The following is a 23,648-nucleotide window of genomic DNA, read 5'->3' on the forward strand; positions in this document are numbered from 1 at the left end:
CACAAGCCACTGCCCATGGCTGGGCATTGGGAGGTTGGTGAGACTCTTGCAGTCACATTTATGGGGATGTAACTGCAAAAAATAATAATTCCCACTGGTAAGACCACCAGGGACTTCCCCATAGGGAATCTCTTGCCTGAGAAGGAGAGAAACCTTCCGTGCACATCAGCCCTATGTACTGCAGACACCGAAGGATGTTGGTGGTGAGAACCCACCAAACCCATTTACTCTTTGCTCGTTGAAGGGTGTTCAGGACACCACCCAGGACTCCCTAATCCTCTCCAGAAGGATGCTGCCCAACTCACGCCTACTGTGATGGAGGCTCCATATCCACAGGAAACCCCTGGAGGTGTGTGGCCCTAGACCCAGCTCTGCAGGAGATGTACACTGTCCGCAGCTCCTTGGGTGCAGCCAGCACTCAGCAGGAGATAGAGGCAGCTATTCAGCTGCATTTGTGCTGCCACATGGTCGGGGTGTCCTCCATCCATGCTTTCACCATATACCTATCAGGTGTCCCTGGAGCTCAGACAAGCTTGAGCCATCTCTGCAGTGCCCACTAAGCTAAAAAGCCAGCTGGCACAGTGTGGTGGCCCAGGAAGCCCTGGCCCAGTCAGTATTGCTGTACTGTCAGGCTGAGCAGGCTTATCGACGGCTGGACTGGAGGTGTGGGACTGCTGTGGGTGCCCACTGTGTCCCTTCGATTCCCAGTTGTGTTCTTAGGGTAGGTTAACCAGTGGTCTGTCCCTGTTCAGGGTCATGCTCCCTTGGCAATGCTGCTGCAGGCACCACTTGGCTTCCACAGGGCCCTGCGTGGCTCCCGACAGCCTGGTCCGGGGGCTGCTGGGCACCCAGGCATGGAGATGCCAGACTGCCAGGACAGCCGGATCCTGGGGCTGTGGGACCCCTGGAGCTGCCGGATCCCCAAAACAGCCGGATCCTGGGGCCGTCGGGCACTTGGGGCTGCCACATCTCCGGGACAGATGGACCCTGGGGCTGCCGGACCCCTAAGACAGCCCGACCCCCGGGCTCTAGGGCACCCTGGGCTGTTGGACCCCTGGAGCTGCCGGATCCCGGGGCTGTCAGATCCCCGGGACAGCCGGGACATGGGGCTGCTGGACTCCCAGGGACTCCCGGGGACCCGGAGCTGCCAGACCATGAGGACAACCGGACCCCGGGGCTCTTGGCCGGGCCCCTGGAGCTGCTGGATCCCCGGGACAGCCAGACCCCGGGGCTGCCGGACTCCCGGGGACTCCCGGGGACTCCCGGGGACCCGGAGCTGCCAAACCACCGTGACAGCCGAACCCCGGGGCTGCCGGACGCCGGGGCCATCCAAAGCCCGGAGCCACTGGACTCCCAGGACTCCCGGGTGCCTGGGAGCTACTGGACCCCCGGGCTGAACTGGCAGCCGGGACCGCGCAGCCTTCCCCCCGCCTTGGGAAACCTCCGCCGGTTCCGCCGGGGGCTGCCGACCCGGGACAGACCCCCGGGGCCGTCGGGGCCGTCGGGGCGGCGCTGCCCCGCGGCTGGGGAGGCGGCGGCCGGCGGCCCCCGGAGCCTGGCCCGCCGTCAGGGGAACCAATGCGGAATTTCCTGGCTGGCGGCGGGGCCCCTCCAGCCGCTGCCGAGAGGGGCGCGGGGGAGGCGGCGGCGGCGGCGGAGCAGCGCTCGCACTGCGGCTTCCGCCCGCCCAGCAGCGGCCGGGGCAGGGCGGGCACCGGGCACGGCGGAGCCGGGGAGAGGTGTGGGGGGAGGCAGCGCCCGGCCCCGTATGGGATGGGCCGGGTCAAGCCGGGCCCCGCCGCTCCGACGGTCATGGCGGCCCGTGGGCTGCGACCGCCCCGCCGCGCCCGGGCCGGGGCCGCGGTGCTGCTGCCGGTGCTGCTGCTGGTGCTGAGCCGCGGAGCCGCGCAGGAGCTGAGCCCCCGCGGCAGGAACGTCTGCAGGGCCGGCGGGTAGGAGCGGCGGGGCGGGCAGGTGTGGCGGGGCGGGACGGGACCCCCCGACCCGCGGCTCGGGGGCCGGGGGGGGGGGGGCGGGCGGGGGGCGATGGACTCGCCGCTTCCCTCCTCCGGGCCAGCCGAGACGCTGGGCGCCTTCCAAAACAAAGTCCGGCTTGTGCGGGGCTGAGGCGGGGGGGGCCGGGCACCGGGGAAGGGGCGAGGAGCTCAGCCCGAGCGGGGCCGGGAGCGGGGGGGGGGCGGTCCCGGTCCCCGGGCGTGCTGCGGGGAGCCGGTCCTGGGCACACCGGGCCCGGTCCTGCTCCCCCTTGAGTCAGTCCTGCTGCGGGGAGCTGGTCCTGGGTGCCTCCGGGGCCGGTCCTGTACCCCCCGGCAGCGGTTCTGCTGTGGGGAGCCGGTTCTGGGTGCCTCCGGGGATCTGGTCGTGCTGGGGGGCGGGGGATACACACACCCCCATCCTGCATCCCCGGGACCGGTTCTGTTGTGGGGAGCCGGTTCTGAGTGCCTCCGGGGATCGGGTTGCACTGTGGGGGGGGCCGGTCCTGCACCCCCCGGGGCCAGTCCCACCGCCGATCCTGGGCTGGCAGGATGCAGGATGCTCTGGGTATCTTGGTGGAGCTGCCCCCAGCTGCCTGGGATGGCGGAGTTGGCAGCTCCAGGACCCTCGGGTTTGGCTTCAGAAACTGGGTGCTGGCACTGCCCGGCTGTCCCCAGGGGTCACATCCTGCCTGCCTGGCCAGGGGCAGGGCCCCTAGAGCTGGCAGTGCCTTGTCCCCGCTCCCAGTGCTCTCTGTGTACCACGGGTGGCTTTGCAGAGCATCACCTCGGGCCAAGCTTCTCCACAGCACTCGGCCTTGGTGCTGGTCAGGCTGCTCGGCCAGGCTGGCCCCAGCAAAGGGGGGGAGAGCGCCCACAGCCGCTCCCTCCCGGCTGGGAGAGCAGGATCCCCTGCCCTTGATGGGGGGCCCAGGCCATAAATGCACCTTTACATCTCACCCGTGAGGTCAGACGAGTCCACAAGGAAAACATGTGCTGCGAGCAAGAGGGGCCGCATAATGGCTTCATTCAGCAGGGCCGCAGGGCGCTGGTGCCCCCTCCTCAAATTACAGGCTGAGTTTCCTACGGAGGCATTTCACGAGCCAGAGCTGCTGCAGCTCCCGGCCCGTGCTGTTCCTCGGCAGGGGAGGATGCGGGGAGCGGTCCCTCCTCGGCTGCCCGTGATCTGCCCAGCTGGTTCCCAGAAAAACTGCCATCATGTCCCGGGGTGGCAGAGGGGACGTGAGCAGTGTGCCCCCCTGATCCAGGCATCCTGCCCCATGTGCTGGGGATGGGGTGCCTGGGTGCTCCCCCTTGCACAGGGCTCACACACACACACACACCCCCCCCATCCCTGCTGGATGGAGGTGGGGGAGATGCTGCACCCAGTGCCGCAGGGCTCAGACTCGCTCCCTGTGCCACCCATGGGTGTCATGGGGTGTGCAAGAGGCACTCGGGGGTGAGCAGGACAGGGCGCACAGGGTGGGCAGGTGGTGGCATCCATCCTCCCGTGGCGAACAGGTCCTGAAGGCAGCCCTGGAGCCAGACAAGGTGGGGAGGGGATGGTCCCTAGGAAGCTGAGAGGACGTTTGCATCATTTCCCACACCTCACCCTTCTGCAAATCCCCCTTCCCTCCCTACCCACCCCCTGGCACCCACCCCCGTCTTTACTGTGCTGCTCCCCTCGGCATGGGGGGTGCCCCATGTGTCACCATCCAAACCCACCTTGGTGGCCCCAAGAACCCAGGGCAGGTGCTGGGGGTCCTGCCCTGTGCCTGGGGCTGGGGGGGCAGCCGGGCTGGAGGTGCCTGGGGGAGGAGGTCCCGGTATCCCCTGCCCGAGCTTGGTAAAGCTGCTGGTTGGACTCTTGGCCATGTGGCTCTGCCAAGCACTTGCAGGCATCCCTTGGAGATGCAGGTTTCGGAGGGCTCGAGAGGAGGATTCTGCTTCAGGCCCTCCTGCGACCTCCTGAGACCCAGCTGGGGAGCAGCAATTCAAGGAACTATTTAGGGCAGAAGAAACTGGCATATTTGGGGGCTATTTGGTGTCAAAGTTTTGTGTACTAAATGCATCTTGCTCCGAAATTTGAAGCTCTTTTATAATTCACAAGTTGGCATGACACTCTCCGAAGCTGCCGTTTGGGATGCAGGCTGATGAGAGCCCTGCACGCGTGGGCATTGCTTTGTCCCTGTCTTGCTCTCACTAACGCTCTCTTTTGGTAATCTTTCTTTTTTAACTTATTTTTCTTTTCTTCCTCTGCTTGAAGGGTTTCTGTTTACATACGCGATCCTACTCCTGCCTGCACCGGGGGATCTCTGTCTTTGCCTGCACCCCGAGGCTGGGTTCAGGTCGGGGAGCTGCGGCTGGCATCGGCTGGGGGGGATGCTGCTGGCTGGGACCTGGTGGTCCCAAGAGCCCTGTGTGCCACACAGGGGGAGGTGGGTGGCACCGAGTGATGGGTGACACAGAGAAAGAAAGAGCTCAGCACCGGGGCGATGCTCGGGAGGAGCGGCGGGGTGGGGAGCACTGGGGGTGGCTGCGTGGCTGGGGAGGGTGACAGCAATGCTCTGGGCTTTGGGGACGCGCCCGCAGGGCTCCTCTGCAGCTCTGTCTGGCGGGCTGAGAGCGGGGAGGTCTCGCATGGGACCAGAGGCAGCAGCTCCCACCCGAGGCCCAAGGTCTCTCTCCTGCTTTCAGGGCTGTGAGCTTGCTCCTCATTGTTTAGTGGGGGCTGCGTTGGTCTGGATGAGGAGCCATCCCTCCTGCCTCAGGAGCCCTCTCCATAGCCATAGGTAAACGGGATGTGATTCAGGGAGCAATGCGGAATATTAATCCGCAAGAAAAATATTCTGCCTCCGTAGAAACCCTTGGAGCATTTGCAGAGGTCCTGCTGATGCTCGGTGTGAGCAGGACGTGCCCATGTGCCGGGGGCAACGCTGGCATCGAGCACGTGTCCCTGCAGGTCACAGCTCTGGCTCTGCCCACATCCCCGCTCCTTTTCCCCCGCATCAGCAAAGCTCCCAAGCCCTAGCCACATCTCAGAGGCAGCTTTTCTTTCTTTTTCCCAGCATTTGTAGTGCTTTGAAGAAAAGAAAAAGAAATCGAAAGTGTATTTGCACTGTGCGTGTCTGCAGTGGCACGTCCGTGTGGGTCAGCAGGAAGCTTTTAAATGGATTTCCCAATGATCCCAGTTCCAGTGGTCATGGGGAAAATGGAGCGAGCCCTCTTTGGAGGAGCTGAGACATGTTTTAGACCCACGCCCCGATGGGTGCCAGTCACCTCTGCAGCCAGCACCTGTGCTCAGGGACCGGTCCCTGTGCTGCCCTGGGAGCACCCGTTACCCAGTGCTACATCCTAGCTGCCTCCTTGCAACAGGATTAAGTTTATTTGCTGTCAAAGCCACTGATAAATGAGGCGGAGGCCGAGTGAAGGGGCGTGGGACACTATCGGCGGGCACGGTGAAGGAGAGATTAGCTATCAGTGAAAAGATAAGCATGAATCCTGCATCCGGTGAGGCAGTGGGTGGGCTGGGGTCCCAGCTGGTGGTGGTCACGGTGCCGCTCGCCTCCCTCGGCTCATGGCAGGGGATGGATTCTTCCCTCCTGCCACCATGTTTCAGCAGCTCCTGGCTCCCCACCATCAGCCCGGGGCTTTCATCACAGGTGATGCTTTTAGGTGCATCGTCCATGATGCCCATTTTGGTGGCCAGGCTGAGCTGTTCGAGGGAGGAGTTTGCCCAAGCAGAGGGCTTTCCCCTTGCAAACCTGCCATGATTTCATCTACAAACCACTAAACACTGAATTTCTAAAGTGTGAAAGCAACCCCAGACGGGATAGTGGGTGCTCTGGCCACGCCGTGGGAGGGCCAGGGCACTGTGGGCTCCTTCCCCGCCTGCGCCTGAGCATCCTGCTCAGCTGGCGAGGCTTTACAGAGAGGGCAGCCCTAAGCCTATTGCAGAGAAGAGCCTTGTCTCCAGCCCACCCAGTCCTCGGGGGGGTGGTTTGGTCATGGACCCCCGTTTACAGTTAACACTGTGCATCCCCCTGCATGCTCGGCCAGAGCAGAGCCCCCCACCCGAGCCCTGGGGTCCCTGCGTGGGGGGTACACGCTGGCTGCCATTGCAGCGTCTTGCGACTGCTTCGATGGGTTGAATAGATGGAGCTATTTTGGGCTCCAGCTGCAAGGCATTTTTTCCAGGCCTTGAATCATTTTTGTGGTTCTTTTCTGCCTCCTTTCCAATTTTTCACCATCCACCGCGAAAAGGGGGACGCGATGCTCCCGGCTCGGCCGTGCGGGTGCTGCCTGCCGAGGGGCCGGCGGTGGGAGCTGCGTCCAGCCTCCCCGGTACCCGTGTTTGGCCGGGGGGCTGCTGGCAGCTCCCTCCCCGGCCCCAGGACAAGGCGGTCTGGCAGCCAGACGCGGTCCTGTGACTGAGCTGGGTTTTGAGCGAATACTTCCTCGCTGTCTCCTCCTCCTCTTCTGCATTTGTTACATATAAAGAGGAAAAGGGAAAAAAAAAAAAAAAAAAAGCAAAACGCATTCCAGGCTGCGCCGCCGAACCAGCCTGGGTGAAGTTTTCCTTGACTGCAGCATCCGCTTGGACCTTTTATAACCCTCCAAGTCGCCAGTGGGGACGAGGCGGTGTGGGTCACCCCAGGGATGAGCCAGTCGCATCGGCATGAGCAGGGTTCCCCCACCTAGGCGGTTCCTGCGGTGTCACAACCTGGGTTGCAGCATTGTGAGCCCCCAGCCATTTGCTTGCGGGGGGGTCACTGAACTAGTGTGGGTGAGGTGTCCCTGCTTAGTCCCCATGTGTCCCATCCCAGCAGGGAGCTGCATCTCTGGCTGAGCCTCTGAGGGGGTCTGAGACCCCATCCTGGTGTTGGCTGGGGTCAAGCTTGTGCCATAAACACTTTGGCTGATGCTCCTGTGCATGGTGCTCCCTGGTGGCACTCGAGGACACCCAAGGGACACATCCCAGCCACCTACACTCGATATCACTTGGCTCGTATGTGGGGAACATCTCCCAGGAGCTGGCTGTGCTCCAGCCATCCTGGCAGGGTGGTTCCAGCCTGCCTTTGGGGTGCCGTCCCCAGGCCACTGAGCAGCCAACCTGGGTTTTAGGTCACGTTTGGTCTTTCTGCGGCAGCCAGACAAAGTGGAAATGCCCGTCCCTTGAGCTGCACTGCCCAGTGCTGGCAGGGAGGCACCGAGCCGAGGGGCAACTTGCTGTCCCTGCTCCCATGACGGGGTTGCAGGTGCTGCCAGGGTCCTTCCCGGTCTGCTCCGGGCTCCTGCTGGCACCTGGCACTGAGGCTGTGTGCAGGCAGGGGGGTGCATGCAGGCAGGGGAGGGCAGCAGGGAGCATGGAGGCAGCAGGGTGTGTGCAGGCAGGGGAGGCAGGGATTGAGGCAGGCAGCGGGGTGCAGGCAGGGAGTGGAGAGCAGCGTGGGGATGATCACAGCGTGGGCACTGCTGGCCCCCACTCACCACAGCACCCTCCTGAGCGAGGAGGTCCAGCACCACGGGGACACAAGCCGGGGGTCTGGCTGCGGGCACCGTGCCATCCCACCCCAGGAGCGGGCTGCTTTGCTGGCCCCTCAGGGGCAGAGCAGTTGGTTTTCCCCTGGGTCATTTAGACCCTTCCCTTTTTTCACAGCTTTTGGTGGTCTTTGGGATTTTTTTTTTTGCAATAACAGTTGCAAACGTGACTTTTGTTGCTTGATCGCTCCTGATTAATGGGAGAAACTGGTCCTGTCCTTGCTCTCGGCATCGCCTCAGCTGGCTGATGGGCCATCTTGAGCTGGTGCCCATGGGAGCCCCCCAGCAGATCTGTGCTCCCTACGTGGTGGAGGAAGAGCCAACAGCTCTCCTTGCCCCACCGGGGTGCAGCAGCCCCCGGTCAGGGTTCAACTGACTTGGAGTGGGACCCTTCAGCACCATGGCAGTGGTGCTCCCGGTGGGTTTTTGGGAAGGACCAGGACTTTCTGAGGGTCATAATTATTTGTGGTGCTTTTTTTCCCCTTCAGCTCCTCGGTGCTCGTGTGCTGCCCAGGATGGAGGCAACAAGGAAGCGAGTGTTTAATAGGTAAGCACCGGTGTTTTGCTTCATTGGACACTGCTCATCAGCCCATCCTTTGCTGAGCCCTCCTGGCCTCACCACTGCTGTCAGGGGCTCCCCTGATGTGCCCCATGGCGGGGACCCCCTGTTCCAGGGACCTCTGCCTGCAGCTGGCCTCCCCCGGGATGCTGGAGGCTGCCCTGCCTCCCTGCAGTGCTCCAAGCTGGCAGTGTGCGGATGGAATGGGGTGCTGGTCACAGAGCCCAGCCCTGGGGTACCCCCTGCCCCCACAGTGATGCCTTGGGGTGCCACCAGTGGGGTCCTCTGTGGGGAGCATCACCCCTGCTCCCAGGCCAGGGGGTTTCTCTCCATGCCAGCCAGCTTTGGGTCTAAGGATTTGGGGGTGCTGCTCTGGGACCCAAAGGACAGCGAGGTGTCACCCAGGGTGAAGTGTGGGTGCAGCTGCAAGGGGGGGACCCCGAGATTTCCCATGGGTGCTGCAACAGCGTGGGGAGCCAAGTCAGAGCTGCTAGTGGAGAAGCCACCAGGACCAGGCACGTGGCCATCACGGCCCCGTTGGGGAGAGGCTGGCGGGGCAGGCAGGCTGTCAGGCAGGGGCCACCGAGCCTGCAGGCAGGGCAGAGCCAGCTGGGGCCACGCCAGGCGTTACAGCTCTTACTGGTGAGCCCGGCATGGATGCTCAGCATGAAGACCCGGGACCGCTCATCCCCTGCAGTGCCACCACGATGCAGGTGGCTGGTTTGGGGTTCCTGTGTTGCTGCCCGCAGTCTCAGCTGGCCACGGGGCTCGCCTCGCCCCAGGAGAGCCGGAGGAGCTCTGCACACCGGCCGGGGGTGTCAGCAGTTTGCAGCCAGCGACGAAGACCACGTAACCAACTAACCCACCGTGCATGAGCCCTCATAACTGCTCGCTGCATGTGTTGGGTGCCTGCGCGCCGGGAGCAGGACGCGGTCCCTTCGGCGTGCTGGCAGGAAGGGAGAAGGACAGGGTCTGCCAGGACAGCGGGGGGGAGGCTGGTCCCATCAGTGAGCTGTCCCCATCTCCTCGCCCCCCCTCAACCTGCTCTAACCCTTAGACTCACTGCTCCTAACCTGTGTAATCTGTCTATTTTAGGGGTTTCTATAGTATCCATCACCGTAGGTCTAAGAACTCCCAGGTAAGGTGGATGGGATGGGTGGTCTGCTCTCCCTCTCCCGGTGGCTAAGAAGGCTTGTCCAGGGCCATGTGGGATCTGCCTGCGCCTGCCTGCACCACGGTGCTGCCCGTCCCACGTCCTGCGCCTGCACCCGCTCTGGGCATTGGCTCCAGCGCAAGGTCCCCTCAGCAGGAGAGGGGCTGGTGGCCTGTGTGGGAGAGGCGGTGGTGGGGGACCGCTGTGGTCCGTAAGGAGTGCAGGGAGGGGGACAAGGGGACTGTGCTTGTGGCTGCCCGTGTCCCCCCCTGTCCCACGTCCCCGCTCTCCCCTGGCGCTGCCTCTGCCGGCGATACAGAGCTGGGCGAGGGACGCTGCCACTGGGCGCAGCCGGTGGCGGGGATGGGGCTGGGCTGGTGGCAGGAGGCTGATGGCCAGGATGGAGCTGAGCTTGGTGGCAGGAGGCTGGTGACAGGGACGGGGCTGAGCTGGGTGGCAGGAGGCTGGTGGCACATTTCTGGTGAGGCTCCCATCCAGCCTGCCTGGCTGCTTGCCAGGACAGTCACAGTGCCGCAGCTCAGCAGCACCCGGCGTGCCACCGTGCACCCCTTCCCCTGCTCTGCGGGGCTGGGGGGGGTTTGGGGGAGCAGGGGTGAGCCCGCTGGCACACATGCTCACGCCTGCCGTCTGTCCGTCCATCCAGCTGTGTGCGAGGGGAACTTCACCTGCAAGGAGAACGAGGTGTGCGTCAGGCCCGGCGAGTGCCGCTGCCGCCACGGCTACTTCGGTGCCAACTGCGACACCAGTGAGTACCAGCAGGTGCCCGCGCATCCTTGGTGGGGTTCACCAGGGTGGCCCTGGGGTGCTGGCTCATCCCGGGGTGACTTTCCAGAGAGGAACATCAGGGACGAGGCTGGAGATGCTCTTGCTCTGCCCTTGCCTGTCCCCCTGGCTTTGTCCCCAGAGCATCGTCGCTTTGGAGGGGTCTCCTCTGAGATCCAGCGCGCTGGGAGGAGTTGGGGGGACTGTGGGCGAAAGGTCCTGTTGTGGCTGAGGGTCTCCACTGGTGCCCAGTGGTGGGGTTGTGCCACGGGCAGTGCTGGGGCTGACGGCTCTGCCTACAGAGTGTCCCCGGCAGTTCTGGGGTCCCGACTGCAAGGAGATGTGCAGCTGCCACCCCAACGGGCAATGCGAGGACGTGACGGGCCAGTGCACCTGCAACCCCAACCGCTGGGGTCCCAAATGCGAGAACGTCTGCCTCTGCAAGCATGGCAAGTGTGACCAGAAGACGGGCAAATGCACCTGCGAGCCCAACTGGTGGGGACCCCAGTGCTCCAGCTCCTGCTATTGCAGCCACAACTCCCAGTGCGACCAGCAGACGGGCAACTGCCTGTGCCAGCCCGGCTGGTGGGGCCGCGGTTGCAACAACCAGTGCTCCTGCAACAACTCGCCCTGTGAACAGTTCACGGGGCGCTGCCAGTGCCGGGAGCGGACGTTCGGGCCCCGCTGTGACCGTTACTGCCAGTGCTACAAGGGCAAGTGCAACCAGGTGGATGGGACCTGCACGTGCGAGCCGGGCTACCGGGGGAAGTACTGCCGTGAGCCGTGCCCGGCTGGCTTCTACGGCCAAGGCTGCAGGAGACGGTGAGTGGCTGGACCCTGTTGGGCCTGATCCAGCACCGTGGGCTCGGTGGGAGGTTTTGGGGTCACGGCGCCCGCTGACTGGGTCCTCCTGGGCCGTTGCAGGTGCGGGCAGTGTAAGAGCCTGCAGCCGTGCACTGTGGCGGACGGGCGCTGCCTGACCTGTGAGGCCGGCTGGAACGGCACCAAGTGCGACCAGCCCTGCTCGCCCGGCTTCTATGGAGAGGGCTGCGAGAAGCTCTGTCCCCCCTGCAAGGACGGCCACACCTGCAACCACATCAACGGCAAGTGCTCCCACTGCAACCCGGGCTGGATCGGAGACCGGTGAGTGCAGCTGGGTGCAGAGTTGGGCCCCGGTGGGGCGGTGTCCAGCCTCCCTGCTGCTCCCTGCCCAGGCACTGGCGGTGGCTGCGGGTTTCTGCACCCAGGACGGGGGGGGCAGGGATGGGCTGAGCCTGCTGGCACAGCAGTGGGACTGGAGGGAGCCTGCGAGACCCCTGCCCTGTGCCCCCAGGCACGTTGGGTGCTCACGGTGGGGCTCAGCTCTCAAGCTGGGATGCTTTCCCGCAGGCACCCAAGCAGGGCTGACAACACAGCCCCATCCCCTTGCCTACACGCAGGAGAGCTGGGGGCATACTAGAGGTCCCCAGGAGCCATGGGTGCCCCAGCCACCTGCCCTCATCCCCCCCCCAGGTGTGAAACCAAGTGTCGGAACGGGACGTACGGGGAGAACTGCGCCTTCGTCTGCAGCGACTGCGTCAACGGCCAGTGCCACTTCGAGACCGGCCGGTGCCTCTGCCGCCCTGGCTCCCACGGCACCTAGTAAGTGAGCCACGGCCGGAGCACTTCGGGGTGCGCCCCAGGGTGATGCTCGGGCATCTCCTGCCCCCTTGGGTCCTACACAGTTCCCAGCCAAGAGGTTGCCTGCAGTGGAAGCGCTCACGGGCAATAATTGGGATGATTTTTGGAGTGGAGGGGAATGGAGCCGTTAGCAGCAAGATAACGCGGCAAGAGAGGGGTTTTGCTTTAGGAAACGCCTAGTTGGCAAAAACAAATGCTGTCGACAAAACGGTGGTTTGTTGTTTGTTTTTTTTTTTTTTAAGTCCAGGGTGGAATTTCTAGCTGAAAAGAGAGAGAAAACCACATCCCAGAATAGCAAATAGCCTCATGGGCATGGCATCTGTGGGGTGCTTCTGCTGCAAGCTGTGGCTCTGGCCGGGGTCTTCCTCACCCCCGGGAAGAGCCCCCCAGTCCTCCCCCTTTCCCCCTGCCCAAGGAAAGGGCACAAGGGACATCGATGTCCTGCTCACATGCCCTGGTGGTTTTCTCCAGCGTGGGACTGAAATGCTGTTTTGAAAAGGCAAGGAAAGCATTTCCCACCGGCTGGGGCATGCAGGCAGCTCCCCCAGGTCCTGCCGGGTGTTACTCAGATTTTCCCAGCAATTAACCACAAGGGTGATGGCAGTGACAGGGATTCAGAGCTGGCATCCTGCCCATGCCAGTGTTTTGCTCAGGGCATATCAACAGGGAGCCTTTGCATTTCGAGGGGGTTTTTGGGGGGCTTTGCCAACACTGATGCTGCTGGAAGAGCCGGCTGGGCACCGGCACCAGCTCAGGATGCCCAGCCTGGGCATTGTTGCCACCTTCAGCAGCAAAGGTGAGCGAGTCCTGGTGCTCAGCAGGGGCCTGCGGTGGCGCTTTCAGCACAGCGCTGGAGGGCAACGCGTGAATTCAACTGTTGTGAGACCCTGGCAGAGCATCGGGAATGTGGGCGCTGGGGGTGCTCAGGATGCGGCCCCGGCCCCAGCAGCATCCCGGAGCTGTAACCGCGGGCTGAGCTGTGCCGTACGGGTGCACACCGGGCGGGCTCGGGGACTCTCTCGGTGCTCAGGTGGATCCCTGTGATTCTGTGCAAAGTAGTGTTTTTGTCAGCAGCATTTGATTTGCTAAAAAGAGGGTGATTTCTGGAAGAAAGGCAGAAGTGATGTCCTCACCATGCAGGGGTGTCCTCTCAGCTCTAATTCAGGAGGATGCTAAAGGAAAGGCTGCTAACATATTTGTAGTGTGCGCAAAGTGGTTTATCCAGAGGTGTTGGGACCCTTTTGGAAAAAAAAACACCGCCCTGTGCTCTCCCAAAGTCTCAGCCTGGGGCAGATGTAGGTCTAAACAGTGGGGTGAGGAGGTTTGGGTTGCCAGGGAAATATCCAGCTCCACCTCACCGCGTCTGCTGCCGCTGCGCAGCTGCTCGGGGCGGCGGCGGGGGCTCGGCACCCATCCCGGCGGGCACGCGGCACACGGCGGGCACGAGGCTCGGCCAGGGCGGCGCTTTGCAAGTCGGCGGAGCATGAAATGGGCTGAGCTGCCTCCGGGCGCCGTGCCGAGGGCTGGGGGCAGCTGTGGTCCCCAGGGGGAGCGCGTTTGGGCTGGGGCCCGCTGGCTCCTTACGGCCGGAATGCGGCTGCTGGTGAGCAGCTGGTGGGGGGTTTGGTGCCCAGCAGCGCTGCCAGCGTCCCCCAAATCCACCCGGGTCCGGCGCCGTGGTGCCGCCGGGGTGGGAGGTCAGGTTGGCCCTGCTGACACCGGGAGCCTCGGGTGCTGTGATCTGTGCCTGGCACAGGCTTTCTGTGCTCAAACCCCTGACACTTGCGAGTTGGTGCCGGTTCATGTCCGTCCCCATTGCCTTGGTGATGCTGCCAGGGAGGTCATTTTACCAGCCGTGGGGATTTGATGCCAGGCTTAGCCGAACCGAGAGAGTCTGCCCTGATGGAGCAGATGTCTTAGGGCCGCTCGGTTGTTTTTTCTTCTCAGAGGCCAAAAAAGCAAAAATAAAATCAATCTGGGCACTTTCCCAGCTCGTGGCTGCCGTGGCCCTGCCTGGCTCGGTGTGGGGGGGCCCGGGGGTGCTGCAGCCACGTCACTGACGAGCTGAGCTGGAAATCCTGCATGTGACATTGGTGTGTCTTTAGATGTGACTGCTGCGTTCGTGACCTTTCGTAATTGCTGTGCCTAATTGTGAAGCCCTTCACGGGGAGCAGCGGGAGCATCTGTGCTCCAGCTGGGCCAAATCTCCTGAGCGATGGGAAAGGGGCTCTTGCTCCCTGGCTCCCCCAGGGTGCGTGGGGGCTGTGTCAGAGCAGCTTGGAGAAGTGCCCCCCATTTTTCCCCAGAGCTCAGAGGGCTTGGGAGGAGGCAGCGGCCGGGGTGGTGAGGGCTCTCACTCAGCCTCTTTCTTCCAGCTGTAACCTGACTTGCCCGCCCGGCCGCTATGGAGCCAACTGTGCCGAAGCCTGCAGCTGCCACGACGGTGCCTGTGACCCGCTGACAGGCGCCTGCCACATGGGTGAGTGCCAGCGGGCAGGGGTCGGGGTGCCGGGCTCTGCCACGGGGCCGTCACCGGGGCTGACCTGCTGGTTTTGTTTTGCAGAGGCCAACCAGCGGATGGGGGTGATCGGGGCAGGAGCCCTCCTGGCACTGCTGCTCATCCTCCTGCTTTCCCTGCTCTGCTGCTGCTGCGTCTGCCGCAAGAAGGATGAAGCCCGCGGGTGAGTGCCGGGGCCGGGCAGGGCTCTTGCCGGGTTCTGCCACGAAGCCTGAGGAGAGGGGGGGAGCTGCGGGTCTGGGGACGTCAGTGGCCAGTGTAGGGACCGCACTGGGACAGCGGTGCAGCGCTGCCTGCCCGGTGCCCTGTGCCCTGCAGGTCCTTGGGGTCTGAGCAGATCCTGCTGCATCCTCAGGGCAGCGCCCAGCTCCAGGGCTGATGGAGGGGCTCAGTGTGAGCCCTGCCTGTGGACCCCCTTCCACCTCTCCCTAACTTGGTTTCCCTCTTGTGGGCCATCACTTCGTGGAGACCCACCAGGTCCCCTCCAGTCTCCAGGAGGCTGGAGCTGATCTGCAAAGGGAACCCTAAAATACAGCAGGGGCATCAAGGTGTGACTGAGACCCCCAGAACAAACCCCTGGGCCACGGGGTGTGACCTGGGGGGGTGATGGGCTGCGGCACTGCCGGCTGTCCCTCACGGGGACATTCAGGACAGGGAGGGTGAGTTTCTGCAGCAAGGTCGGGATGTCAGAAGCATTTCAGCAGCACTGGGTGACATCCCACCACAGGGACAGGGATGGGGACAGCCCCATTGCAGGGGAGAGGAAGGCTTGTGCTGCTCCTCTGGCTGCAGAGGAAGGTCTCCCCTTGTGCTGCTGGCCACTGCATGTGAATTTTCCAGAAGCCTCCCCTTGCAGCTCTGCCAGCTCAATCCCAGCCCAGCACATGTGGCTTGGAGACCCTGGGGACTGCGTGTAGTTATCCTGCAGATAAAAGCACAAACACAGCCCCGCATGGTCAAGTATCACACAGGGAGAGGGGAAATGGCTCAAAGCAGTTTCCTCTCTCCTGGTGTACCCAGACCTCTGCAATGTCCCCAAACAGCTGGGTCACCTGCGGTGCCATCCCAGCAGTGGTCCCTGGCCGGAGCATCCCGAGGGACTGTGGCAGTGGCAGGCACGTCACAGGTTGCCTTGCGTCAACATGCGAAGCCGCTCGCTCCTGCGGCTGCAGATAATTGCTTGAAACCTCGTCCCTGGGAGGCTTCAAAACCAGAGAGCAAATAAAGAGAAGCCACGTGTTTGTTTTTGGGTTGGGATGATTTCTATTTTTTTTAAAGATTCAGAGTCTTGGCCGGGCGTTGTGGGTGTTTTGGGACGGGGCTGTCAACGGCCATGGCTGGATCTGGCCTTGCCACCGTCCCCTGGCACTGCTCTGCGTCCTGGCACGGTGCGAGCTGGTGCCTGGGGCTGGCAGCAGCCCCGGCGAGTCCCAGACCCCCTGTGCCCTGGGCAGCCCCCTGCTTTGATCAGCCCCATTATATTTCCCAAAACCCCTTTGCCTTTGCAGCACCCCTGAGCTCCTGACTCTCCCTGTGGCCCCGTGAGGGCTGTCCCCACCGCAAGGCGGGTGCTGATGCCTCTGATGGGGCCGTCGCCTTCTCTTGCAGCTCCAGCCAGGACCCGGCAGCAGCCAAGAAGCCACCGAGACGCTTGTGCGGGCGTTTCAGTCGGATCGGCATGAAGCTCCCACGCATCCCCCTGCGCCGCCAGAAGTTACCCAAGGTTGTAGGTAAGGTGCTGGGGTTTGAGGAGGGGGCAGAGAGCCAAACCCTGGGGGCTTTACTCCTGGCAGGGCAGTGCACATGACTCACAGCATCCTTTCCAGCCCCGAAGCCGGGGCAGTGAGCATGGCAGAGCGGTGACGGGGACACGCAGGTCCCAGGGACCATCACAGTGCTTGGTGCACTGCTGGGCTTGCAGGGGTCAGCCCTTTGTCAGTCTGCAGCTTCTGGATCTCAAAGTGCATTGGTTTGCTTTGCGAGGGTGGGCACCTGGAGCTCTACCGAGCTGTTTTTGAGGTTTTTAGGCTCTCCAGGTAGAGGAACAGTCCCTGTCGCAGCACTGAAATGCCTCGTTTACCCTTTTGGTCCTGACCTAACCCTACCCCAGCTTTGCATGGAGCTGGAGCATCCGAGCTGGGGCCGGAGCCCACCCCACTGCTGTGTGCAGCAGAGTTGAGGATGGAGAGGCAGAGACTGGGTGAGCTCCCCACACTGCCGGGGCACAAACTGGGCTTGTAGGGGGATGCTCACACCCGGCAAAGCCCTTGGCCAGGAGCTGTAAGGGCTGTTGGGGACTCCCTGCATCTGGGCAGCTGGGGTACACTGTCCCTTGCACGCTCCGAACCCTCCCTGCGCTCATCCCCATGTGAGGAGTTGGGGATGTGCTGCCTCGGAGAGGACTCTGTTGAACAAACCTGGGGGTGAAGGCAGTGCTCCCCGCCCTGCGCTAGCATGGGGCTCAGCCTCGTGCCCCTCTCCCTGAGCCCAGCACCTCCCCGGGCACGCAATGCCGGTGGGATGCCCTGAGCAGTCGCATCCCAGCACACAGCAGCTCAGCATGAGCCCAAATCCCCCATCCCAGGTGGGGCACGGAGGTGGCCCCGTCCCGGCGTGCTGTGCCCGAGCTCCAGCGTCAAAGCCAGGGGGACAACTCCTCGCTGCGTGGGGCACGGCAAAGCCCAGCCCCAGAGTGGGGTGCGCCGGGGCCGGAGAAACATTCCTGCTGCAAAGGATAACAGAGGCCGTGTTTGTGGAAGGGGCCAGGCAGGGCTTGGGGAGGACAGAGGGTGCCTGTGTGTGGCGAGGGCAGGGGGGGTTCAAGGGGGCTGCCTGTGCCTTCCCGTGCCGTCTGGAGGGAGCTGGCGCCCACCCAGCTGCTCTGTGTAAGCAGCAGTCCCGGGAAAGGCTGAGGATGTGGCACTGGTGCCAGGGGGATGCTCGGGATGGTCTTGGGTCCTGGCAGGGCTGGGGCTATTCCCGGAGCCTGGTTGTTATTTTGCTGGAGGGAAGGGCTTTGGTCAGGGCTTGCTTTGTGTGCGTCGTGTTCTCCTGCACGGCGGAGCCCGCGTGGGTTTCGGCAGCTCCCAGTCCCTCTGGTGCAGGGTCTGGCAATGCCTGCAGCCCCCACTGGGTCTGAGTCCCCCCCAGGCCAGGGAGAGCTGCTGGGGTGCCTGTGACAGCCCAGTGACCGTGGTGCCACATCAGCCTGTGGCTCCACTTGGAAGCCGCAGTGGCCAGTACACGGTGGCAGAGGCCGCCTGTTCCCCACATGGGTCCTGCCCCAGGAGGAGGGTCCCCGGGATGCTGAAATGCCCCATCCCAAGTGCCAGGTCAGTGCTGGAGGTGCTCAGGCCCCTGTGGGGATGTCGTGGTGAAACTGGTGCAGCCTGAAGCCGAGGACACCTGGAGATTGTTGCTCTGGATCTGCTCACGTCCTTGCAGAGCTGCTGCCATGGCCACGCATTTGCTGGCACCAGGTTTTCCCCTCTGGGCTCAAACATGATCGAGGCCACCACCAGTGAGCTCGAGCCCACACGTGGTAGAACCTTCCCAGGTGGGACAGCAGGTCTTGAAGCCCCAGAAAAGCTCATCGGGTGCCTGGAGCCCTAGGTGCCCCCCTCAAAAGCTGCTCCCCAGCCTTGGCACCAGCTTTGGATCCGCAGCATCTCCCTGGGGTTTGCACCCAAGCTGGCAGCCCACACGGCTACAGCCTGGGTGGCCACAGTGCAGGGTTTGGGCATCCCTGTGTGCACGAGTTTCACAGGGTTTGCTTCTCAGGAAGTCAGCGGTACCAGCGTGGGTCTCGGTTGCGTGTTGCCCCATGGATGCTGGGGCTAACCGGAGCTCTGCACCCCACTGCCATGTCTCCTCTCCAAGCAGTGAAGCTCAGCCAGCCCCAAGGCCGTGGGGAGCTTGAGACAAGTTGGGGGGGGCAGCCCAGAGGGCTCCAGGGCCACGCTCCCACGGCTCTTGTGTGGCTTCTCAGTGCTTCATCCTGGTCTTGAGACTGATCAGCCGCCGTGCAAGATGGGCTGGGGTTGGCACCCTGGTGCTGTGGCCCCGGGAGATTTCGGGGAGCAGTGGCAGGAGGGGACCTGCGGGAAGCGTCCGCATTTCTTCCAGCCCCATCAGCCCGTGTTCTATCAGCCAGGGGGAGGTAGATCCCAGGGGACCACACAGGAGCCCCCAAGCCTGGCTCTGGGTGTGCTGCACATCCTCTTTTTATCCTTTGGCTGGATCCTGGGTTTCATTTGAGTCCCAGAGACGCCTCGTGGCTGTGAGTCCCAGCCGCTCGTCACGCCTCCTCTCAGGAAGCATCTCCCTTCATCCGCTTCCAGCCGGCTGCTTTTAATTTTCCCTTTTTGGTTTTTATTACAAGGAAAGCCATGTTGAAACTGCCGCTTCCCCCTCTCCAGGCCATTTGCTCTTTAAATATCGCTGCTTTTTTTTTTTTTTTTTTCTCCAAGAAGCCAAACTATGCAGGGGCGAGCATGCATCGCTGCCGTCATTTTAATGACCTTGCATCTCTGAAGCTAATAAAGCATAAATGTTCCGGTGGGCATCCCGGTAACACTTAGAGTTATTTTATTGTGAAACAGGGATGTGGTGCAAGAATCAAACAGGCCAAGCAGGAAATTGCAGCACGACTTAGATGGCTGGGATGTGCGGGCAGAGGTTACAAATACCTGGAAATACCGACGTGCAGCTGCTGCGCAGGGGGAGCCTGCCTGTACCCTGGGGTTTTGCAGCCCTTGCTGCAAAGCAGGGCTCTGCCTGGGCTTGGAGGCAGCTTGCCACCATCCCAGGGGACAACAGCCAGCAGGCAGGGGATGGGGACAAGACCGTCTGGTGCTGCCCAGCTCTCTGGGAGAGCCGGTCCCCTCCATCCAGCTGGGTGCTGCCACAGTCCTGCAGGTACCCCAAGGACGATGCTGAAGCTGCGGGCACCTGAGGAAGCCCTGTGGGGTGGGACATGAACTTACACAGCAAAGAGCCTTAAAAAGGATCAAACAGAAAGTCCCTCCCAGCCCAGGCGACTGTCACTGCTCACCTTTTTAATTTTTTTTTTTTACTGTTGAAACCGAAAACACCAAGTTTTTCCTCTCTGGTGTTTTTTCTCTTCTGCTCAGCTTCTCTGTGGGTGCCCCCACAGCAGAGGGGACAGTGCTGGGGCAAGGGGAGATGCTCCTCCTCAGCTTCAGCATGGGAGAAGCTGGTAAAGGGATTGAAAAGTGGCAGAACTGGGAAAAAATGGTGATGCACATCCCCCTACTGCAGGCATCCTTTTACCATCCTTCTACCTCCTTTTGCAGAAGCAGAAGGAAAATGCAAACAGTAGTGCTGAAGTGGAAATTAGTGTAATTAAAGCTGGCAGCTCATTTCTTTCCCCAGGAAGGGGATGGTCACATCACCAGGAGTTTCTTTGCGGGGTGCCTGTGCCAGGTTGCAGAGCTCACAGCTGACCACCAGGATGCTCACTGGGTCCTCACGGGACCCAAGGTTTTGGGTGGTGCGTCCCTCTGCCATGTGCATCCTCGATTTGGGCAGTTGGAGACCTGCTGTGGAGAGGGGGGATAGAGGGGGTGTGTAAGGCTTGCATGGGCTCTGCTGTCCACAGCCCCTCATCCCCAGGCATGGGGGATGCTGGTCACCACCATTGCTCGTTGATGGCTTCTGTGGGTGCTTTGCTGGGGGACCTGGTGGGGATGCGCAGCGAGAGCTGTCCCCATGCCTGGGATGCTGTCCCTGTCCCCAACACCCGCTGGCAAGTTGGGCAGGGGGCAGCTGTGCAGCATCCCACCCTCCTGGCTGGTGGGGGGGTGGGGGGGTCCAGCAGGACGGGCGCTGATAGCAGTTTCTTGGCCTTGCAGTGGCCCATCATGACCTGGAGAACACCCTGAACTGCAGCTTCATCGAGCCGCCCTCCGTGGTGGAGCAGCCTTCCCCATCCTGGTCATCCCGTGGCTCCTTCTCCTCCTTTGACACCACGGACGAGGGGCCAGTGTACTGCGTCCCCCACGAAGGTGAGCAGAGGGACAGGGTGCTTCCCCAGGGGACTTCGGGGCCATCACCAGGGGCCACCCCCTGCTCAGTGGAGAGGAGTCACCCTTGCACGGTGGGTACCGTGTCACCCTGACGCCTCCTGCCCCGGGAAGGGATGCGGGTGCTGATGTTGCCTGCCCGCAGTTTCAGAGGTCCTTCCTCTGGTGTTTGCTGCTCCAGGGTTGTTTTAAGAGCCCTCTTATGCTGGGGTCCCTGACTGGGAGGAGGGAACAGGGGCACCTGGGGACACACCAGGGTGTAGGGGGGAACCAGGTGGGATGTCCCGTCCCACCGTGCTGCGGGAGCATCTCGGTCCTTCCCCTCCCTGGGCACACATCTGCCTGACAGCCCTGTGCTCTCTTCCCACAGAGAGCGTGGGTGACAGCAGGGACAGGGGGACACCCGCCAGCCCTGGGGACAAGCTGGTGGCCCCAGCCAGTGGGGAGGAAGCAGGTGAATACACCTTCCTGAAGGAGACGGGCTCCATCAGAGCGTTCCCAGCCGACAGCAGCGAAACGCCCCTGCTGAAGTCCTCGGACAGCGAGCGCTCCTCCTGCGGCTCGGGCTCGGCTGGCGCCGCGCTCTATGCCCGGGTTGCCCGTCTCTCCAAGCAGTCCAAGGAGGAGGAGGATGCCACCACAGAGCCCCGCAGCCCCGGGAAGCCACCATCCCCAGAAAGGACCAAGCCCCGTCCTCCAGACCCAGCCACAAAGCCCAAAGTCTCCTGGATCCACGGCAGGTACAACTCCAGCCAGTCCAACTCGCTGCCAGCACCCAGCCGGTCCCCGGAGCGAGCAGCCGCCCGGTCCAGCAGCCCTGAGCAAGGCCAGGGCTTGGCCAAGAGGAAGAGGAGCCCGAGTGAGACATCGGCCAGCATGCAGGGCAGAGCAGAGGAGAAGGGCGGCACGCGGGGCAAGGAGAAAGTGCAGAAGCAACTGAAGGAGCCCGGAGTCCCCGAGGGCAAAGCCAGCCTCAGCAGTGAACCCCAGTCGCCCTCCAAGCCCAAGCAGAGGAGCAAAGCCAGCTCGGAGCCAACAGAGAGCATCAACGGGGCGGTGCAGAACGCCTTCCGAAAGATGGGCGCCTTCCAGCCGGAGCGGCGGGTCGGGGACAACAGGGATGCTCCTCGCAGCCCCGGCACCAGCAAACCCCGCTCCGAGCCCCTCCATCCCCACCTGGCCTCTGAGCTGGCCGCCCAGCTGAAGGAAAAGACTCAGAGCCTCAACAAGGGGGACGGAGGCACCCGGGCGAACGGGGTGGGCGCCCAACGGGAGAAGCCCACCCCTCCACAGAAGGCCAAGCGCTCGGCGGCCGCCGGCGGCCAGAAGACCAGCAAGCCCTTGCTGCCCACCTCTCCCCACCTGCAAAAACTGATCCCTGGGGCATCCGAGCCGGTGGCTGGGGAGCCCAAGCGGGTGGAGAAGCCAAGCACCGGCAGCGGCCAGGACCAGGCTCTCCCCAGTGAACAAGCAGCCAAGAAAACCCCCATTAAAAAGCCTCCCAGGAAGAAGAGCCGAGAAGCCAGCCTGGAGCCACCCAGAGCAGCCGCTGTGCCCGCTCAGGCAGTGCAGTGACCAGGAGCCAGGCACTGGCCCCGCACCGGCCAGCTGCGTGCCGGGACGAAGGACGTTTGCCGGCATGGCCAGCGGACATGGAAGTTGGACTGGGCAGGGGGCACTGGAAGAGCCTTGAGCCTCCATTTCCCTGCCCCCATCTCTCTCATCCCCCTTTTCCCTTTAGTCTCCCCTGCCCCAGGACCTGCTCCTCCCTGTCCATGCCCTGCTGCCTGCTCCCTGCCCGGGTCTGGCAGGACCACAGGGAGCTGGCCCAGCCGCCAACCCAGGGGGGGTCCATGCGTGGCATATCCCCCCCCCCCCCCTCATTTTTTTGTAGCAGTATTATCGATCGCATAAGCAGCGCTTGTTGTACTAGACGTACCCACGGTATATTCTGCAGTAACGGAGCCGCTCACTTCCCGCGCCCCACTCGGGTCTGCCGGGCTCGCGGGGCACGGGGGAGGGAGGGTGCTGCTGCTCGGCGCCAGGGACGTGCCCTGCGCCCATCACCGGCAGCAAAGCCCAGCCCCAGCGCCCTGGGCTCCCAGCGTGGCTCTCCAGTGCCAGTCCAGCCGCAGCCGCGCCGTGCCCGGTGTGGGGTCGAGCTGGTTTCGACCGATGCCCCCCTCCCCTCCACCCCCAGGGTTGCTTCTGGCCAGGAGGAAAGCACTATTTATGGCCAGAGCTGGATGCCTTTCGGGCTCCCACGTCCCATCCAGTGGAGTTGGAGGGATTAGTTTGGTACGACAGAGCCTGGCACATCTGCAGAGCGCTTTCCTAATAAAAATGTATTTCTTCTGTAGGCGGGTGCCGTCTCTCCATGCCCCAGGCTCCCCGTGGGCAGGTGATGTGCTGGGCATCGCCTGGTCTTGCTCAGGTGCTCAGCCCAGTCCTGAGGGGGATGCAGTGGGGAGATGGGTGACCTTGCAGCAGGTACAGGCAGGTGGTGACAGGCAGGGTGGGGAGGCAGGTCCCCACCATGGCTGCTGCTATGTGCTCACTTGGCAGCAGAGACCAGCCCTGAGGGCAAGATGAGGAGCCCCTCATCGCCCAGTATCCAACATCCTCCCCCAGCCTGGCAGGAGCCCTGTGGGGAAGACTGGTCTTGTGTTCAGGCCCTCTCCAGCGTAGCCAGGATTGGACCCTGGGACTCAAGAGAGCTCTGGCCACTGGGCACCCCTGGCTGGGTGTTCAGGGTGCTAGCACACAAATGTGGGGGGACACAGGGGGCTGGCAGTGGGGTGCAGGGCTCTGACCCCAGCTTCCTAACCCCCCTGCCAAGGGGCTGCCAGCCCTGGCAGCATTTGGGCTCTCCATGCAGCCCTGGGCATGATGCTGCCATGTGGCAAGGCTGGGAGAAGCCCAGGGGCCAGCTAAGATGGGCTTTCTCCCACACGGCTTCTGCCAAAGATTCCTGAGCAGTCTTGCCCGCAATTTGCCTGCATCCTGCCTGCACACTACCTGCATGCTTCCGTCACGTTGCCTGTGTGCTGCCTGCACACTGCTTAATCTCTGCGTGCATTTTGCAAGCTCTGTGCTTGCTACCTGTGCTCTGCCTGCTCTCTGCCTGCTCTCTGCCTGCGCTTTGCTCACACTCTGGGCCCTACCTGCACGCTGCCTGTGCTGTGTTGCTGCCCGGGTCTGCGGCGGGGAAGCAGCGGTGCTGCAGCCAAGCCCTGCCTGTCCTGCTGCTCCTGGCGCTGGCACAGCGCCTGCTGCCTGTGGGGCTGTAAATGCTGGGTCCTCTGGGGCAGTGGCTGTGCCCCTGCCAGGCTCCCTCAGCCTCACCCGGAGCCTCCGCCAGCCCTCCCTGGAGGAG

At 63.0% G+C, this 23,648-nt stretch overlaps 1 protein-coding gene across 4 annotated transcripts; it reads left to right on the forward strand.

Annotated features, from left to right (window-relative positions):
• Positions 1–1,545: 1,545 nt before the first annotated feature.
• SCARF2 (scavenger receptor class F member 2) lies at positions 1,546–22,631 on the forward strand. 4 transcript variants are annotated; one of them, XM_074843884.1, is made up of 12 exons: positions 1,748–1,952; positions 4,261–4,432; positions 8,024–8,082; positions 9,912–10,013; positions 10,333–10,852; positions 10,955–11,173; positions 11,543–11,671; positions 14,086–14,189; positions 14,274–14,391; positions 15,837–15,958; positions 20,102–20,254; positions 20,643–22,631. In XM_074843884.1, the coding sequence occupies exons 2-12, from the start codon at positions 4,377–4,379 to the stop codon at positions 21,845–21,847; spliced, it is 2,787 nt and encodes a 928-aa protein (XP_074699985.1). In that variant the 5' UTR covers positions 1,748–1,952; positions 4,261–4,376; the 3' UTR covers positions 21,848–22,631. The 4 variants fall into 4 exon arrangements, with proteins under 4 accessions (XP_074699986.1, XP_074699985.1, XP_074699984.1 ...); XM_074843885.1 differs by lacking the exon at positions 4,261–4,432 and having other exon boundaries at positions 1,546–1,952; XM_074843883.1 differs by lacking the exons at positions 1,748–1,952; positions 4,261–4,432 and having other exon boundaries at positions 8,061–8,082; positions 9,190–10,013.
• The last annotated feature ends 1,017 nt before the right edge of the window (positions 22,632–23,648 follow it).

Source organism: Strix aluco, chromosome 18, assembly GCF_031877795.1.
Source record: "Strix aluco isolate bStrAlu1 chromosome 18, bStrAlu1.hap1, whole genome shotgun sequence".
Taxonomy (NCBI): domain Eukaryota; kingdom Metazoa; phylum Chordata; class Aves; order Strigiformes; family Strigidae; genus Strix; species Strix aluco.